The 17221-nt window shown below is 32.3% G+C and overlaps 1 protein-coding gene across 3 annotated transcripts in view; it reads right to left on the bottom strand.

The window, feature by feature from the left end:
* Positions 1 to 304: 304 nt before the first annotated feature.
* LOC106787510 (rac guanine nucleotide exchange factor JJ-like) overlaps positions 305 to 17221 on the bottom strand; it is a 37661-nt gene continuing 20744 nt past the window's right edge. For all 3 annotated transcript variants that reach the window (XM_014749913.1, XM_014749912.1, XM_014749910.1), the window contains 9 exons: positions 16003 to 16249; positions 14860 to 15010; positions 13558 to 13641; positions 13223 to 13315; positions 12535 to 12570; positions 12009 to 12068; positions 2588 to 2648; positions 953 to 2367; positions 305 to 866 (listed from right to left, as the gene is read on the bottom strand). In XM_014749913.1, coding sequence (XP_014605399.1) covers positions 447 to 866; positions 953 to 2367; positions 2588 to 2648; positions 12009 to 12068; positions 12535 to 12570; positions 13223 to 13315; positions 13558 to 13641; positions 14860 to 15010; positions 16003 to 16249 — 2567 coding nt within the window. In that variant the 3' untranslated portion in view covers positions 305 to 446. The remainder of the gene's footprint in view (positions 867 to 952; positions 2368 to 2587; positions 2649 to 12008; positions 12069 to 12534; positions 12571 to 13222; positions 13316 to 13557; positions 13642 to 14859; positions 15011 to 16002; positions 16250 to 17221) is intronic.

The following is a 17221-nucleotide window of genomic DNA, read 5'->3' as shown; positions in this document are numbered from 1 at the left end:
TTTTTAAGAAAACGAATAGTGTATTTTATAATTGATGTGTGTTTATGTATATGTGTACGTATATAATATATATATGTAAATATATACTTTACCGAATCGAAAAAAAAGATTCATTGTATATAAAAAAAATTATATATATATATATATAATTTATATATCAAAAAGATATGGGATCATTATTATCGGCCCATATAGAAAATGCATGATTAATAATATTTTATCCAGGCTAGAACGTCGTTGTTATTATTTGTTTGTATATATATTTATATAAAAAGAAAAAAATCAAATTGAAGAAAGTATTCTCTCTCAGAAAAAAAAAAAACAAAAAGAAAAGAAATGGTCCATCGACAAATTAACGAATAAATTATTCCGATAATCTTACTGGAAGCATGAAAATATGTTATACTTGGAATCAAGAAAAAAGCATACAAAAATGAAGACAGAGTTCACTTTCCAAGTTTCTCAAACATTATAAGTTTCTCTTTGAAACTTTTAGTATCGGTTGAGACCTCCGATATATTTCCATTCAACATATTTTGAAGATCCTCGTCATTCTTGTTCGTTAAAAGATTATCAAAAATCATTTTGTTATCTTCCTGTTTGGCGACAGGCGAAGTTGGCGGGGAAGTTTGTTGTTTCTTCTTTGGATAAATAACTGGACTACGTTGATTATTACCATTATCGGCCATGCGAGTAACTATAGTGATAGCTAATAATTGATGGATGTCTAGATTTTCCTTGGATTCGGACGACTGACGCCAATAGAATTTATCCGGCGATATCAATGATTTTGAATCCTCTGTACCATCCGCCATTGATGTTTGATCTGAATCTGTTGTTGTCATACTTCTGCTAGACCAAGAATCCTAAAAAGAAAAGACGAATAATGAATAGTCGTTGGGTAAATATTAATGAGTAGGAGATCAAAAATATATTAGATTTGTTAACTTACATTTTTATCACGTCTATCTACAACGTTGTCAGTTATCTCCTCTTCCTTCCTATCCTGTTCGACATCTTTCTCTAAACTATCCAAAGTTTCGGTACTCTCGGACGATTTATTTCTTCTTTCGGAGTCCAATGTATCGGTGCTTCCCAATTCGGAACTCTCTGATGATTTCTGTAGTCTGGATTTTCTGATAGACCTTCTCTCTTCTTCGTTATCATCCATTGGAATAATATCAACGATGCTTGTACTAGATACTCTTTTTGGTATTCGCCTAACTCTTCTATTTTCTAATCTATCCTCAACGTCGAGATTGTCCGAACTTTCGGAGGACATTCTTTTGCTCGATCTCCTTCTCACGACCTTCTCTTCCTCTTCCTCTTCTTGTTCAATTTCTTCTTTTTCTTTTCCTTCCTTCTTCTCGTCAAGTTCAACATTTTTCGAATCGCTTATGTCAATCCTTTCAAAACTTTCGGAAGACTTGGATGTACTTTTAGAAAGTCTTCTACCTCTGGAAAGATTCATATCAGAGATACTACTTCGCTTCTGTAATTCTTGAACGATATCCGAACCGTGTGAACTCTGATCGAGTACTTCAAAACTTTCGGACGATTTCGAAATAGATTTGGAAGATCTCCGTGCACGAAATTCAAAACTACTTCTTCTACGTTCTATCGAATCGTCGCTGGTTAAAGCTTCGATGGCTTCTAAGCTGTCCGATGACTTCGATATACGATCGCTCGATTTAGAGATTGGATTGAGCAATCTTTTAGCTACCGGTTTGCTTTCTTCGTATTCTATTAAATTCTCAAAGCCCTCTGTTGACTTGGAGAACCAACAGGAGGTAGTTTCCAAACTGTCTGGTGATTTTGATAATCTACTCGAGGATGATCTCCTACGTGGTAACTTAGATTCTAATTCTTCGAAAACATCTGATCCTTTCGATATTCGATTGGATGGTCTCCTTGCGACCGATCTGATCTCTACTTGTTCGTCGTTATTTTCAAGGCTTGTCCTTGAAGCATTAGGTGCATCCAGACTGTCGGGTGACAAGGATGCAGTGCTCGAAGGTTTTCTAGGTAGTCTGGGTTGTGGTTGTGGTTGTGGTGGTTGCTGTTGTTGGGGTTGTGGGGATTCTAGGCCTTCAAAAATATCCGAACTTCGCGATGTCCTAGCCGAAGATTTTCGTGTGACCGATGTTATACTCTTTTTGGATTCTGTTGGCGAGGATGAGACAATATTGGTAGGAGATTTAGGCTGATCCACATCGTCCATTGTATCCTCGACTATGGTTGTTATCGTTAAAGCCGATGTATTATTGGTCGTCGATGGAGCACGTCTAGGAGGCCGACGATTTTTAGGTCTAACCGAAATTCTGTGGAGAGCTGCCGTGTGATTCAAGCTGGCACTCTCGAATTGAGCTACAAATTTAATACAAAAAGAAAGTAGTTTTTCACACATTTAAATGTCTAATCATTATTATGTATATTTATAAATAGTTTATATAATTAATAGAATGCACAATTATCAGATATATTTTACATGTATAAATCATAGAAAAAAATGTTCGTTGTTAAAGTATATATACAATTTCTGATAAATTATTAATAGAGTAGATTAATGAATATTCAATATACTTACGTAAATCCTCTTTCACCGTAGAAACTGTCCTTTCGACATTTTCTTTCGCAGGTTTGGTGACCTGAAACATGGAAGAAAAAAAAGTAGCATTTAGAAAAGATAAAAAAAAAAAAAAAACACATTAAGAAGAATTTTTTAAACACGTATCATCATCGTCAAACGATTTAATTAGTTAATCCTCGCTTAATCAAGTTCATAAATTAAAATACTTGAAATAATTTATTAACGCATAAACGTCGCGTCGCGTCGCGTCCTGTCAAATAATACTAATTTTTAAAAAACAATCACGTTAGTTCGCGTAAACTCTCGAATGTATGTTGCATCTATGTATGCATGTGTTATAACGGTATAACGGTTGCCGTCAAGTCACTTAACCGCGATCGTTCGAAACCGGTTGCAGGTGGTGTGCCTACGCTACGGTACACCTTCTAAAAGAAAAATAAGAAAGAGGTTTCCTCTCTCGTGAGAGAGCTTCTTGTCATTCTAGTCGTATTTCACTTTACGATTCTGCTTCGATAAATAACTTAATAGTAATTAAATTATATCATTTTTCTCTATCGGTTCGTTATAATAAATCATCGTTAATATATCGAAATAATTCGCATTTACAAAAAATAACAAAACTTGTGGCTACAATTTGACCACCATCATAATTAAACTAACATACAAAAGATAGTTAAGTAAAGTATAGTGTAATTGATCGATAGATTAATAGATCACATCTTCCTTTTTTATTTTCTCAAGAGAGAGAGAGAGAGAGAGAGAGAGAGAGAGAGAGAGAGAAAGAGAGAGAGAAAGAGAGAGATATGAAATTTTACCTCTTTCTTTTTGCAATGACTTCGTTGAGGAACCAATGGGATTCTCTGTCTCCCTTCCACCAATTTAGATCTCGAACGAGCCTCGATCTTACAAGCAGATCTTATCGCACCTGGTAATTCGTAATCGATCCTTTCTTTACAACCATAAACACCTATAGTGATCTTTGGGACACTCGTTTGTATCCCTTGATAGTTTTGACGTCTAACTGTTTCTTCTTTCGTACGATCTATCAATCTTCTTCTCTCGATTGGATTTAAATTCAATTGTTCGATTATTGCTCGTATGTTCGAGGATATGCTACTTTCTCGGTGTGACACCACCATTTTGATTACACTATTTGATCTATCTATGCCGATAGTTCGTTTTTTCTATTGGATTATTTCTTATCGATCATTCATTTGTATCAGCTGATCTATAGATAAATCAAATATACAAATAATCGTTTAAATTAAGAATTGAATTATTCTTAAAACTCTTCGTGCGAATTTTTCGTAACTATTTGTAATTCTATTTTTAAGTTAAGAAAACATACAAAAGAACAATTTTATTATTTTCTCAGGATTTCACATTGCGTCCTCGTTTCTCTGACACGAGTCTGACTGAGTCTTTAAAAAAATCTAAAGATCTCATCTCAATCATTTTAATATTCTAATTGAATTGTCTCTTTTTGTTATGTATTTTAATATAATAATCTCAACCTAAATCCTCAGAAGAAGAAAAAGAAGAAGAAGAAGAAGCGACAACGAAGCTTATGACGAAAGGATTAAAAGATCTATGGATCATCATCGCTCCTTACAAAGATTTAGGGCAATGATCTACCCACGTTCGATCGCCCACGACCTATAGACACCATTCTTTTTTTATAATAATTTTTTTTCTCATTTATTTATTCTTCTCGATGATATATCAGAGACAAAGAGTTATACGTAAGCGTTTAGATTTAACAAGAAATCACATTTTATTGATCCAATGGGCCGATCATATTGGTAACAGTACATTCTAACCGGATGTACGTAGGTATTAAACGGAAATTACGACATCATATTTTCCGGTAAGAAAAGAGAAAGTAAATCGATTGCAATGAAAATAAATAAATATTTTCAAGTTAGAATATATTTTCCAGCAAGCAATACTGTGCCGATAACGGTTCGTTGATATAATTTTTCCTTTGAAAAAAATGCAAAGTGCAAGTGATCGATTGTAAGTCATCCAGTTAGATGACTTTTACTTATTTTTTTTAATCAACTTCTCAACGCGTTTTATCTATGAATTTATATCAATAGCACACGTTTGTTTAATTAGCAATAAGAGTATTATTTATATTTATAATTATAAATCGTTGTAAAAAGAAAAAGATAAAAGATACAGGGGAAAACACGTTAGGTGTAGGAGAAGATAGATAGATGAGAGATCGCTTTGGAAGATCGATGATCTAGCACCGTTTCTCTTCTTATTGTTAGATAGATCTTCTAGCCTTGTTGTCTCTCTTCGCAAGCCGACATCAGAAGCTTAACAATATAATGTCCCACACGTCTAACACGGCACGGTCATGTGCAAACAAAGAGAAAGGACCGGAGCTGTGATTTCACCGTTAGAAAACACCATAAATCACCATACTTTGTTATACTAATTTGGAATGACTATTATCGACAAAAAAATCAATAAACGAATGATCTAATCTTTGTCATATGTATTTAACAAAAAGATTAGTAACATTTAATATATCATTTAATTATTATAATTATATTCTGGAATACAATCGAAAGGAACAATTAAAGCGAGAGAAACGATAGAACACCGAAATAGTAGACAATGAATTTAAGACAATGAATTATGTCTATTAATTAGAGACACGCTAAGGAAATATAGAAAAATAACGATTTAAGGAGAGATAAATTAGCCTGTTTCTTTGGAACGTTTGCTTGGCATTTCATTAACTCAACATGGTGACGTTTCACATGGTTGAAAAAGGGAGCGTTCCGGAATTTATAACAACGACGACACAACTACGAAGAGCCATGCATTTCATATGTTTGTGCATTCAAAGTTTATTTGTGATAGTTCACGTGACATTAGAAGGATGTCAAACAATCTGGCACGCTTTCGTGTTTCCGTCCTATTGTCGTTTAATGTAGTTAAACAAAGAGATCAAATAACACATGTATATATATACATATATATATATATTCATTATTAATTAGTGACAATTGTCAATGCGTAATCATGAATAACTTGTCGTTGATGTAATCATTGCACATTATTCAATATTTATTTAATAATTAAATACGTCGACAAAAAATATCTTGATAAAAGATTTGTTAATGACATATTCGAACGGAACGAAAAGGGTTCAATTAAAAAAACTAAGTCGACCAGAACGAAAGATAATGAAAGAAAGAAAGAAAGAAAGAAAGAAAGAAAGAGATGTCCTGATCGTTAGGTATCTTTTCTTTCCGGTTGAGGAACACAACAAATGATTTCACGCGAAACGAGTCTTCTTACGTACGAAAGAAAGTGACTACTTTTTGAAAGATCTCCTTTAAAAGATTAACTATACATCGTGATGGAAATAGTAAAGAAAAATGGAAAGATAAATGGATACGTTGCTACGTCTTAGCAAATGAGAAAGACAGAGATAAATGGATGAATGGATGGATGGATGGATAGTTAGATAGATAGAAATGTTTTTAACAGACCAGAAAGATTGGTAAAAAAAAGAAGAAAAAACTGACCATAAATATAAATATCTCGTAGTAGTAGATTAGGTTTAGGATTAGGATTGAGATTAATGGTTTATCTCGTATTTTATTGCATCTATTAAATGGAATGATTTTTGCTACGAAAAATATTAAATATTAAAAGAGAAAAGTATAGAAATATTTGTAATGATAGATAGTAAAAAAACAAGGTTGATGAAAAATGATTGTTTCAACTAGGCTATCAAGGAAAAATGATTATAAAAAAAAGACTAACCATAATAAGTAGCGTTCTGTTAATATCCTCTCGTGAAGCTGGTTAAACATATACTAATAATAAATGATAGACAAGAGAGAATTGAAAGGATTGACCAACGAGATCGTTTTTATCTTAACCCACGACAATTTTGATAAGATACGAAGGGGAGAATTTTTGTGTTCGCTTTTTAAAGACACCAATCGATAATTCCGAGTAATCTTATCTGTTGATCGAATCAGGCTAAGTTTTTTTTTGCGAAGTATCGTGACATGGACATATATGGTTGAATCACATATACGTGTTACGTATTTACAAATCTATTTTATTTTTATCAGGCAAACATTAAACAGGAAAATTTCGTTAATCCGATTATTTAGGAAACAAGTAAAAGATATTAAATTGGCGAAATATTACGTCAAAGTAAACCCGATCGATCAGCAGTACTTTGACGAAAAGAAAAGAAGAGTTCAACTCGAAGAATAATAATACGATGCATAAAGAAACCTAATCGATCATTATCCTAAACATAAAAAGAAAGGATAAAGGATCTAATTTGTAAATTTGATATTAAACTCCTGCTCGATCATTCTATTCCAAAGGGAAACAATCTCGAGTATCGTGGGAGGATGTGATCGACGATGAAAAATAAAAAGCCGATTATCTTCGATTAATCAACAACAACAAACAAGATCATCCAATCCTCTTTTTCCTATTTGTTTAATCAATTACTTACGACTTCCACCCACGTGAACGATACAAATCACCATAAGAAGAAACAACTACAACCATTTTTATAACACTCACGAATGAAATCAAAACGAGAATACGCACAGAAGATCGTTAAAGAATTATCAAATAAATTATTCAATTATCTTTCAACGCTAATTACCCTCGACTAAAATGCTAAATGTGTGATTAATATTTACACGCTTGGTACATCGAAGAGTGCAATAATTATTAACGCGTTATCTTTCAAAACACTCGACGAGCAAACAAACACACTCATTTGAAAAATCCTTTAGTAAGTGAAATGATTTCTAAACACTTATTGAATGATCACTCAAAACAGAAATACAATAATTTATTCGCACGAATTGAAGATTGAAATATATAAAAAACAAAAAGGAAAAAATATGTAAAAAGAATGAGAAAAAGCCCAAACCCAATATAGTTGAACGTAATGACTTGATGTCAGTGGTACGAACGACAGGTTCGTTACAACTGAGCGACTTCGTTCTCTCGTTCGCTCGACGATCGATGGGCTTTACAAATACACACAACCCACAAACACAAACACGTAGAGGAGACTATCAAACTTATGAACAAATAAATATATGTATATATGTGTGTGTGTGTGCACGCGTGACGAGGGGGAAACACGAAAGAAGCCCTTCACTCGCGTTCGAAAGGGGAGTCGAATGCAATTCGACAATACGTGTGTGCCTGTGTGTTAGTGTCAGTATCAAATAAATGGACAGATAGAGAAAGAATCAATTTCTAGATAGAAACGCGTGTCGCACGTGGAAAACGCATCGTTCAACTGTGCTGTGATTCCTTTCAAGTTGCCAGCTTGGTTGAGAGTTTTGGGAGTGGGTAGACTAGAACATTGCCGTTTCAGAGAAAGAGAGAGAGAGAGATCGTGGAGGTGGTGGGTGCAGCTGTTAGGATTATGGGATTCGATATTTCCATTTTTCGGACACGCTCTTTACTCTATTAAAAAGTAAAAAAGAAAGAAAGAAAAAAAAAGAAATTTGTAATAAAGAAATTCCTTTCAAATCCCGTTGGATATAATAATACTGGGAAACAATCTAATTTACAAATCAGGCGTGTCGATCAGTTTGCTTTAAAAGAGAAATTTTCTAAATCACATGTTTTCACAAGATCGGACGTTGAAAGGATCTAACGCGAGTTTGGTGAGTTTCTAATGGAATAGAAGGAAAAAAGGAGGAGGGTGAAAGAGGAAGAGCAAACGAAAGGTTTCATAGTTTGCTAAGAGTATGCTATAGTAACAGCTGGCAGCTGCAGAACGAGATGAGTAGCAACACCGTTATCTTGTCTCTCCTAGATCGTAGATCGCAGATCGTAAATATCGTTTCTCTATACTTTCCACTTATTATTGTCGCGTTTGAGTTTGTTAACAAATTTCTCCAAATAAAATCTATGTAAAACGCGAAATCTTTCAAACTACGACCAATTTTTGTTCGCTTTATTGACGTTGTTTTATTTTTTTTTATTTTTTTATCTGTAATATACCGAACTGTGAAAGAAATTGCACCGTTGCTTGCAATTAAAGAGAAAATCTATCCAGATCTTATCGCGTTTTAATATATGATTGATAATAATCTAAATAACGTTATTCAATTATTATTTGTAAAAATACACACCTTTTTTTTATCTTTTTTATTTTTATTTTTTTTTCACAAAATACACAGCGATTTTATCAAAATTTCTCTTCTCAATTAAATCGATGGAGAGAAGAAAAAAAAATGTCAATTATCTAACTATTACAAATGTATCCTTGCAGATACATTTTCTTAGTATTTCCTCGAACTGGATTTCTCAATCATGTCGTTCACCTACAAGTTCTCCTTTCTCTCTCTCTTTTTCAGAATAATCAAGATTTCCTAACAATCACGTCTGTCTCGTTTTTTTTCCTTTTTTTTCCTTTCTTTATTTAATTCCTCCAAGAAAGATAGAAATATATAAAGATGGAAAGAGATAAAAGGATGACAACATTGACTATTTGACGAAACAACAAGTAACAACTCCGGCGATTATGGTTTTTCCTTGTCGAGGATGGTCTTCAGGAAGACCCACGTTCTCATCGACTTTGTTATGTCATCTAAGATTATTCTGTAATTGAACTTAGCTCACTCTCCACGAAGTGAAACTCACTCGCGAATGTCAGAACGTTATTCTGTGCCATGAGTTAGGTCTCTGACCATTTAAAAATAGAACGAAAAAAGAAACAGATAAATACAATAAATTTATGTAATTCTAGGAAATGTCAGATTTATGTAACACTTCCTTGATTTTTTGATTAGAGCCTTTTATGCATCTCTTTATGGTGTAATTAGTACATTCATATTCAAATTTCCCCATCGCTTCCTCAATTTTAACAAACATTTATCATCATTTCTTATATGTAACCATGCAAATAGCATACGTAATAATCGTTTGATTAGACTCGATGCATTTTTGTTCGTAATACGATTAATAATTTTACGTGAGCAAAATTTCCAATCGATTTGTTCATTTAAATAACGCGTATTTATGTAAAATATATACGTCTGTTCACGTGTCAGATGCTCCGAATTAAGCAGATAAATTTCGATCAAAGATTCATATGGATTCTTTGGCCTTGCAAGCACGCCATGACGAAAGCAAGACTGCAACAAATGCCACGTAAATACCAAACCGGCTTACCAACTCTACCGTCTGCCGTTAGGCTGCAATGTAAATGTCAAAGTATATAATAATATCGATAGATATTACTAATCTCTTAAAAGATTCGAAGAAAGAAAAAAAAAAAGAACAACTTGTTTAACAGCTAATCAATTATTACTATTTATTTAACATATCAATTGAATTGATACGTATTACAAAATTAATAGTATATGTAATATGTGCAATATTCAAAATTTTATATAATAATTTAAAAACAATAGAAATATAATAAATAAAAATATCATAAACGTATGAGGTAATGTGTGTGCTTTTACAATTTTATGACATCTCTGTAAAAAATGACACAAGGTTTCTTTTTTTCATAATAAGAATATTTGATGTGTAACGTAATATACATGAAATATATTTTCATTATTTTTAATCTTTCTGTAAGGCACTAATGACCTGCCTCAACGATTGTCCATTAAGAAGAGGATAATAAAAAAAATAAATAAAAAATATATAATAGTTCCGTTTTATCATTGCACAAGTCGGTTTCTCGTTTCGAAAGGATTGAGAAAAGTCGATCGTAACATAGTAAATCCTTTTACGTAATAATACTCAAGGAAAGTATACTACTTTGGTGCATAATAATAATAATAATAATAATAATAATAATACATATATACTTAAAAAAGAATAAAAATAAATAAAAATATCATTGCAAACTTCAGTGTATGTAATTATATATTAATTGAATTTATAATAAAATTATTTAATTGCTAATTCTCTTGCCAACCGTCACCCAAGTCGATTTTTTTCTATAATAATTTTCATTAATTATTAATCAATCTATTTATTAAACCAATACGTATTCAATATATATAATAGTTAAAAATTATTTAACAAAATAGTTAACGATGTTGCAAGAAAGATATTATCCAGTTTCACAATTCTGTTTCTATATTATCGACCAAATCGTCAACCTATAAGTTACCGACGACGTTCGGTAATGTAGAATTCCGATGCATGAATCTGTTTTACCGACGAAAGATCATTGACTAACTTTTCTACAGAATGTCTTAACGATAAAATACCATTGACTAACTTTTCTGTAGAATGTCGTATCGACAAAAATCATTGACTAACTTTTGTATAGAATATCTTATCAACAAAAAATCATTGACTAATTATTTTTTACAAAAGAATACAATCAATGATGAATGTATATTATAAATACATATTGTGCATAATTATAAATATACATTATTGTTGTAAATCCTATATAAAAATTGACTTTTACTTATTTCGTAAAATAAATTGTGACGCATATAATTTAGCAAACATCGTATATAATTTAAAATAAATAAATATAAATGTATAATAACCGAACGTAAATGAAAAAAGTGATTTTTTTAAAAAACGAATTACTGCGAAATTTGAGGAAAATGATGTTGGATCAACTCTGTTAACGACTAAACGGGGGCCAAGTAACGGTAAAATAAATATCACGAACACACTATACTACCTATTCGTTTCCGCGTTCACTCTCAAAAGACTGACTTGCCTTTTGCTCTGTTCTCATTCTGACTCTCGTTAATGAGCTTAAATTTGAAAAATCAACGAACCGTGACGCTTTTCAATTCCACATATATGTGACTCACAATCAGTCAGATTTTTCGAGCGAACGCTATGAACGTTCTCGCTGGCGTTGCAAAACACAGATAAAAAAGAAAAAGAAAAAACAAACTGGTATATGGCTCAAAGATGACCCACATACACGGTTACGCGCACGTGCGTATGTATTGAAAATATATTTCTAAAAAATTAATTTAAATTATTTATATTATTTTTCACGGTAAAAAATTTTGCTAAAAAAAAATCAGGATAACGAGAGAAAGAAAAGAAATAATATTTGCTGCGAAAAGAGCCGGAAACAATAATGGCCAAGCCACGCAAAGTTGCTTGCGCCAACGTGAGAGAAGCAGAACAATGAACGTACCACCTACTTGAAAGGGACGCAAAACGTTTCGTACAACAGCAGTCGAATCACCGTTTTTTTTTTCTTTTCTTTTCTTTCTTGCTGATAAATATGTTGTAATTTTTTATTAAACTTTCCTACTCGATCCTATCCATTAGAATTATCTTATGGAATTTTTTCGACGATGATGATACTCTGCGTTTCTTTCGAGTTGTCTCTATGATGACAAAATATTATCGGTGATTTCCTTAATTATATATTTTATTTTGATTAACTCACTTTGACGTGGCTCTCATCGACGTTACTTTTGTCCGGACTGTCATAATTTCCAAAACGATTCTGAAAAGAAAACAAAATAAAAATAAAAATAAAATGAATACATATACAAAATGTATTATGACGTCTCTTCAATTATAAGATAGACGAAATTAAAAAAAAAAATGTCACTAAACTCACTTTTAATTTCCACGAATGATTAGTTGCTAAGTGAGACAAATGTAAAACTCGTTTAACAATTCTCCTCCAACAATTGATAATGACTTGTCTATTATTCATATCTATTAACCTTCTTTCGCATTCCAATATATGATGATAATAAAAAGCAATGTCCAATTTAATTGGATAGCAACAACAACAATCATACGAATGAAAAATACTCGAAGGAAAATAACGAAAAATTCGTAATACCAACACGACGCGATCTTACTTCACGAAGAATTAACTTATTACTGACTGACATTTATTATAAAAGACAAATAAATAGACAGAGAGTGTGAAAATGTGTGTTACATTCGCACTATCTCACCTCGGCGGTTTCCTGCTGATAACGTTCTCCCGCAATCTGAAACGTAAAAACGGATTCTGATGTCACAGAGAGATTAACGGACAAGCTAAATAATTATGTTATACGATTTTTTAATACACGCCCGAATACGATAATAAATATCATGAGTATCAAAAAATCAATCAATTCAATTAAAATATGCACTGCGTATAAACGTGTACATGCGTATATGCATACTAAAGGAAATGAAAAAGAAGAAAAAGAAGAAGAAAAAAATAGAAACGGTATTACAATAAATAATAAGTATGAAAAAAAAATACGTGAAGAGTAGCCCAAGGGAGAAATTATAAAGATTAATACTCGACCATTAAACTCCTCGTTTCGTTGGTGAAAGTTCTACATTTCGCTTTTAACGTTCTCTTATATATCTACCTAGTACATGTGTGTATATATATATATATATATATATATATGTATATCTATGATAATAATACTGCCTATCATTAGATCCCAAACGAACACAACTCTATGGATGAGTTATGACACGACGTCCACGCGGAACAACACATAAGCGGTTTTACCAAGCGAAAGTTTTCTCTGCGTATAAAAATAAGAATTTAGAAAAAAAAAGATATTAAAAAGAATAAAATAAATGAACATTCAACGCATACACACACGTGAAAAGTTAATAATAATTATATTACTCCACCTGTTGTAACGTGTTGTTTGAATTGTCAGAGGAAATCGTTGACGCTTGTTGCTGGTTCCTGTTCTCTATGACCGTTTTTATTTGCTCGAGCACCTGTCGAAATATCATCCTTCTTATTTATTATTCTTCGTTAATAAGTTCGTCGAATTAATTACAAAATCCGATATAATATAATGATCAATTATATATAAACAATCAAACGAACTCTCTTATTTATATAAATAAATAAATAAATAAATAAATAAATAAATGAAATATAAGTAATTAAGATATATTGCAATAGGAAGAAAGAAAGAAAGAATTGTGGTCAAACATGTGAATAAAAAAAAACTCACTCGCAAGGATATCCTGTGCCTTTGGACTACGTAGGGAGCATAGTCTTTGTGTTCGATCTCGTTGCTTTTCCTCTCTTGTCGTCTCTGTGCGTTGTGTTATGTTGTTGTTGTTGAATATGAAAAGAGAAAAAGAGAGAAAGATATAGTGATAGAGAGAAACAAAGAGAATGACGAGTGAATGGAATAAATATATATAAAGAGGGGAAGATTGAAACACTCTCTTCGTTTCGTGACTTTCCTCGACTATCAGAACGGAACTGTCGACTACTCATGGTTATTAGTAAATATAGGTTTGACCAAAACTTTTTCGATAAACTCTATAACAATATTCGACAAATCTATTATTAATCATCGTAACGTAATATAAATCAAAATCATTGCGAGGAACGATTTAATTGGAAGAAAGTCAAAAAAAAAAAGAAACGAAGGGAACCGATCGTTCATAATTAAATTCACTGCGATAGCTGTTAGAGAAAAAAAAAGGCAAGTAGGAATGATTAGAACGTAAAACAGCATCTCTCGTCATCGCGTGTAATCGTGCGAATGGAACATTAGAAGACGAGTCACGAGTCGATCCTAAGACATGTGTAACCGTCTTAATCCGATTCACACGTGCTTAGAATAACTTCTCTGTCTTTAAATCGAGTTATACAATAATAATAATAATAATAATAATAATAATAATGATCGTTCACTTCATATTATCTTCTTCACGTAATTCTACGTATATTCCTATGGGGTTAGTTTTTTTGAAAACAATCTTTAACATTGTATTCAAATCTCGTTTAAAGACTTTCTAAATTTATTCTAAAAACGTGTCTCTCAAAAGTTCACGATTGATTATACAATCGAACCAATTTCATCTAAACTTTCTAAATTTATTCTAAAAACGTGTCTCTCAAAAGTTCACGATTGATTATACAATCGAACCAATTTCATCTAAACTTTCTAAATTTATTCTAAACATATCTCGAAAAGTTTTCGTACAATTCAATTCAATTCGTTAGAAATTTTATACATTTATATTGTAAAGTTATTTTAGATGCTTGTAGAGACTGTTTAAAATATCGATATGCAATCGAGCATGCATTGGATTTAGAAATCTCACTTTTACACACACACCCGTAGTAATATTAAATATTTAATATTAGAAAGAAAAGAAAGGAGAGAGAGAGAGAGAAAGAGAGAGAGAGAGAGACAGGCATAGATATACAGTATTCTTTTATTCTCAAGGAAATCTCTGGAGAGTCGAATTTTGATTTTAAATGCAAGGGAATGAAGAAAAATAGGAAAAGAACTGACCTCGAGAGCTGGCAGACTGTCCAATGAAGATAGAGGCCGAGTATGAGGTACTTCCCCAGGGAATACACTGTCGTGAGAGACTGACAATTTTCCTGTACCACCTCGTAGCTTTACAAACAAATCCTCCGTTCCATTTCTCCTCAGGAATACGCTGAAATAACGATTTATTCGAATATTATCGCATAATGACAAATATTATCGATACGTTATTTTATAAAACGAATATAATGATTTTGTTGTGTGTATATGTGTGTGTGTATTGTTTAATACTATCGTAGATATTAGAAAAACATTAGGAGATTTAATCTAACAAGTATGTATTAGAAAAAATGTGTATGTGTTTTTTTTAATGAAGAAAAAAAAAGCGATGAAGTTAGAACATTTATAGCGCCAACCCAACGACACAAGTCATCAATATCCTATAAACCAGTTATAGTAATCCAGTTGGAAAAGAGAATGTAACTATTACAATCGAGGTCAAGGGTCTCCAGTGTAACATTAGACCCCAGAAATCGAATACCATAATCAATCGATACCGTTCTAAAGACTCCAACTCGTTTACACATGGATACTGCGTACTGCAAGATCCGACTAAATTCAAATACACGACTGCACAAATACAGGAACTTCGATCATATTTGAAGTCTTCCAATTGAATGGATGCGTTCATTGTCAGTATCAAGGACGTAAACACCTGATGAAAAAATGAAAGATCGAAAGAGTATCATAATGCAAAGATACTTCGTTTGAGTAAGACGTGGACAAAGTTTACACACTGGACAGCAATATAAAAAATAAAAAAAAAAGAAATAATAAAAGGAGCCCATTGATCGAGATATTTACTGCTTGAAGGACCTTCGAGGCTTCGCTGGCGTTACCAATTTATAGCTTCGAGATGATAGTCCAATCGAAGTAATTGAAGCGATGGAAGTGATCGAACTTCGTTTACTAGAAATGCAAGAGAGATTATTCTCTCTTTTGTTAGCTCCTACGAACCGTTTTTTTTTATTATTCCTCCCACACTCCTATCGTTATTTATTATAATTAGATAATTGTCAGAATTCGCGTAGAAAAAAATGTAATCGTTGACAAGAGAGAGAATTGTTAATTGGTTTGTTTTTGTTGTTACGTTTGGTCGTTTACCTTTCACGATCGCAAGAATCTGTAAGTAATTCGCTGGCACTCCTGCTTCGTGCTTCTTCAGCTCTCCCAGCAGGATGTCTCAGAGTAACCTCTTCTCGTGGAATTCGCACCAATTCCGAACCATCTCGTTCACCATTTCCACCGGTTCCAGGTGAGGAAACTAATCGCACGTCCGCGGCACCGCGACTTTTTCTTCGGAATATTTTTCTTAATCCTCTCAATGGATGAAAACGACGTTTTTTTGGTTCTGCAAATTGAAAACGTGACGATGATCCTTTTCATATTTTCCTCCTTTATCTCTTAGAACAAAACTACTAATCTATTCTGACGTTTTCTTTATCTTACGATTTCTAATCTTTGTAAAAAATCTTCTCCTATCGATGACTCTTTTCTGTGTTAACACTATTAATAAATATTATTTTTCCTAATATTGTTTGTCTTAAATTAAGGAAATTATTTATTTTCTAGTGGATCAGTAAATGCACAAAGGACAAGAATAGAATATTATTTAACATTTTTATCAGTAGAAGCATCAAAATATTTCATTTTAAAAAAGATATTGTACAATTATACACGAACGAGGATGCACACACACAATAGAAAATAAAAAAGAATTATTGGAAATAATGGAAAGAGAAAAGAAATCTTACCGATAATATCGTTAAATTCAATGAAACTGTGCATTTTATTTTCCATAGTTTGTGTTAACTGTAAAACTGTATATAAGGATAAAAGTAAAGTATATACTACTTGCACCTGACTGACTTTACCTTCGCTGGTCTCATAACATTGGGAACGGCATCGATAAGATTAGAAAACGTTTGATAACCCTATCGGTTCGATATTTATCTCTTGCTTACGTGAAAAATGTTTTAATATCCTTTATGTATCCGTATGCGTGTCGTATCGTGCACGTGTATTCATTTATTCAATTAATGGAACCTTCTCATGATTTTACCATAAATCCTACACTTTTTGTATTCCTATTTTTTTTTTCTACAAAATTGTTCTTTTCAAAGGAAAGGTTCAATGGACTTGGGTATAATATAATTGTACAATAAAAATGATAAAATGGGAAGAAACTCGGGTATATATCTGGAACGATTCAGGCATGACATTGTTTTTCACGGTTGACCAATGACAAAATCACTCGAGCATTGCATTAATGGCAGAGGCTTTTGCGAATAATAGTAGAAACTAAAACTTATTTCTCCTCGCG

Source organism: Polistes canadensis, unplaced genomic scaffold, assembly GCF_001313835.1.
Source record: "Polistes canadensis isolate GaletaPanama2010 unplaced genomic scaffold, ASM131383v1 scaffold_103, whole genome shotgun sequence".
NCBI classification, from domain to species: Eukaryota; Metazoa; Arthropoda; class Insecta; order Hymenoptera; family Vespidae; genus Polistes; species Polistes canadensis.
The sequence above is the reverse complement of the archived record's forward strand: the minus strand, read 5'-3'. Positions and strand labels throughout refer to the sequence as shown.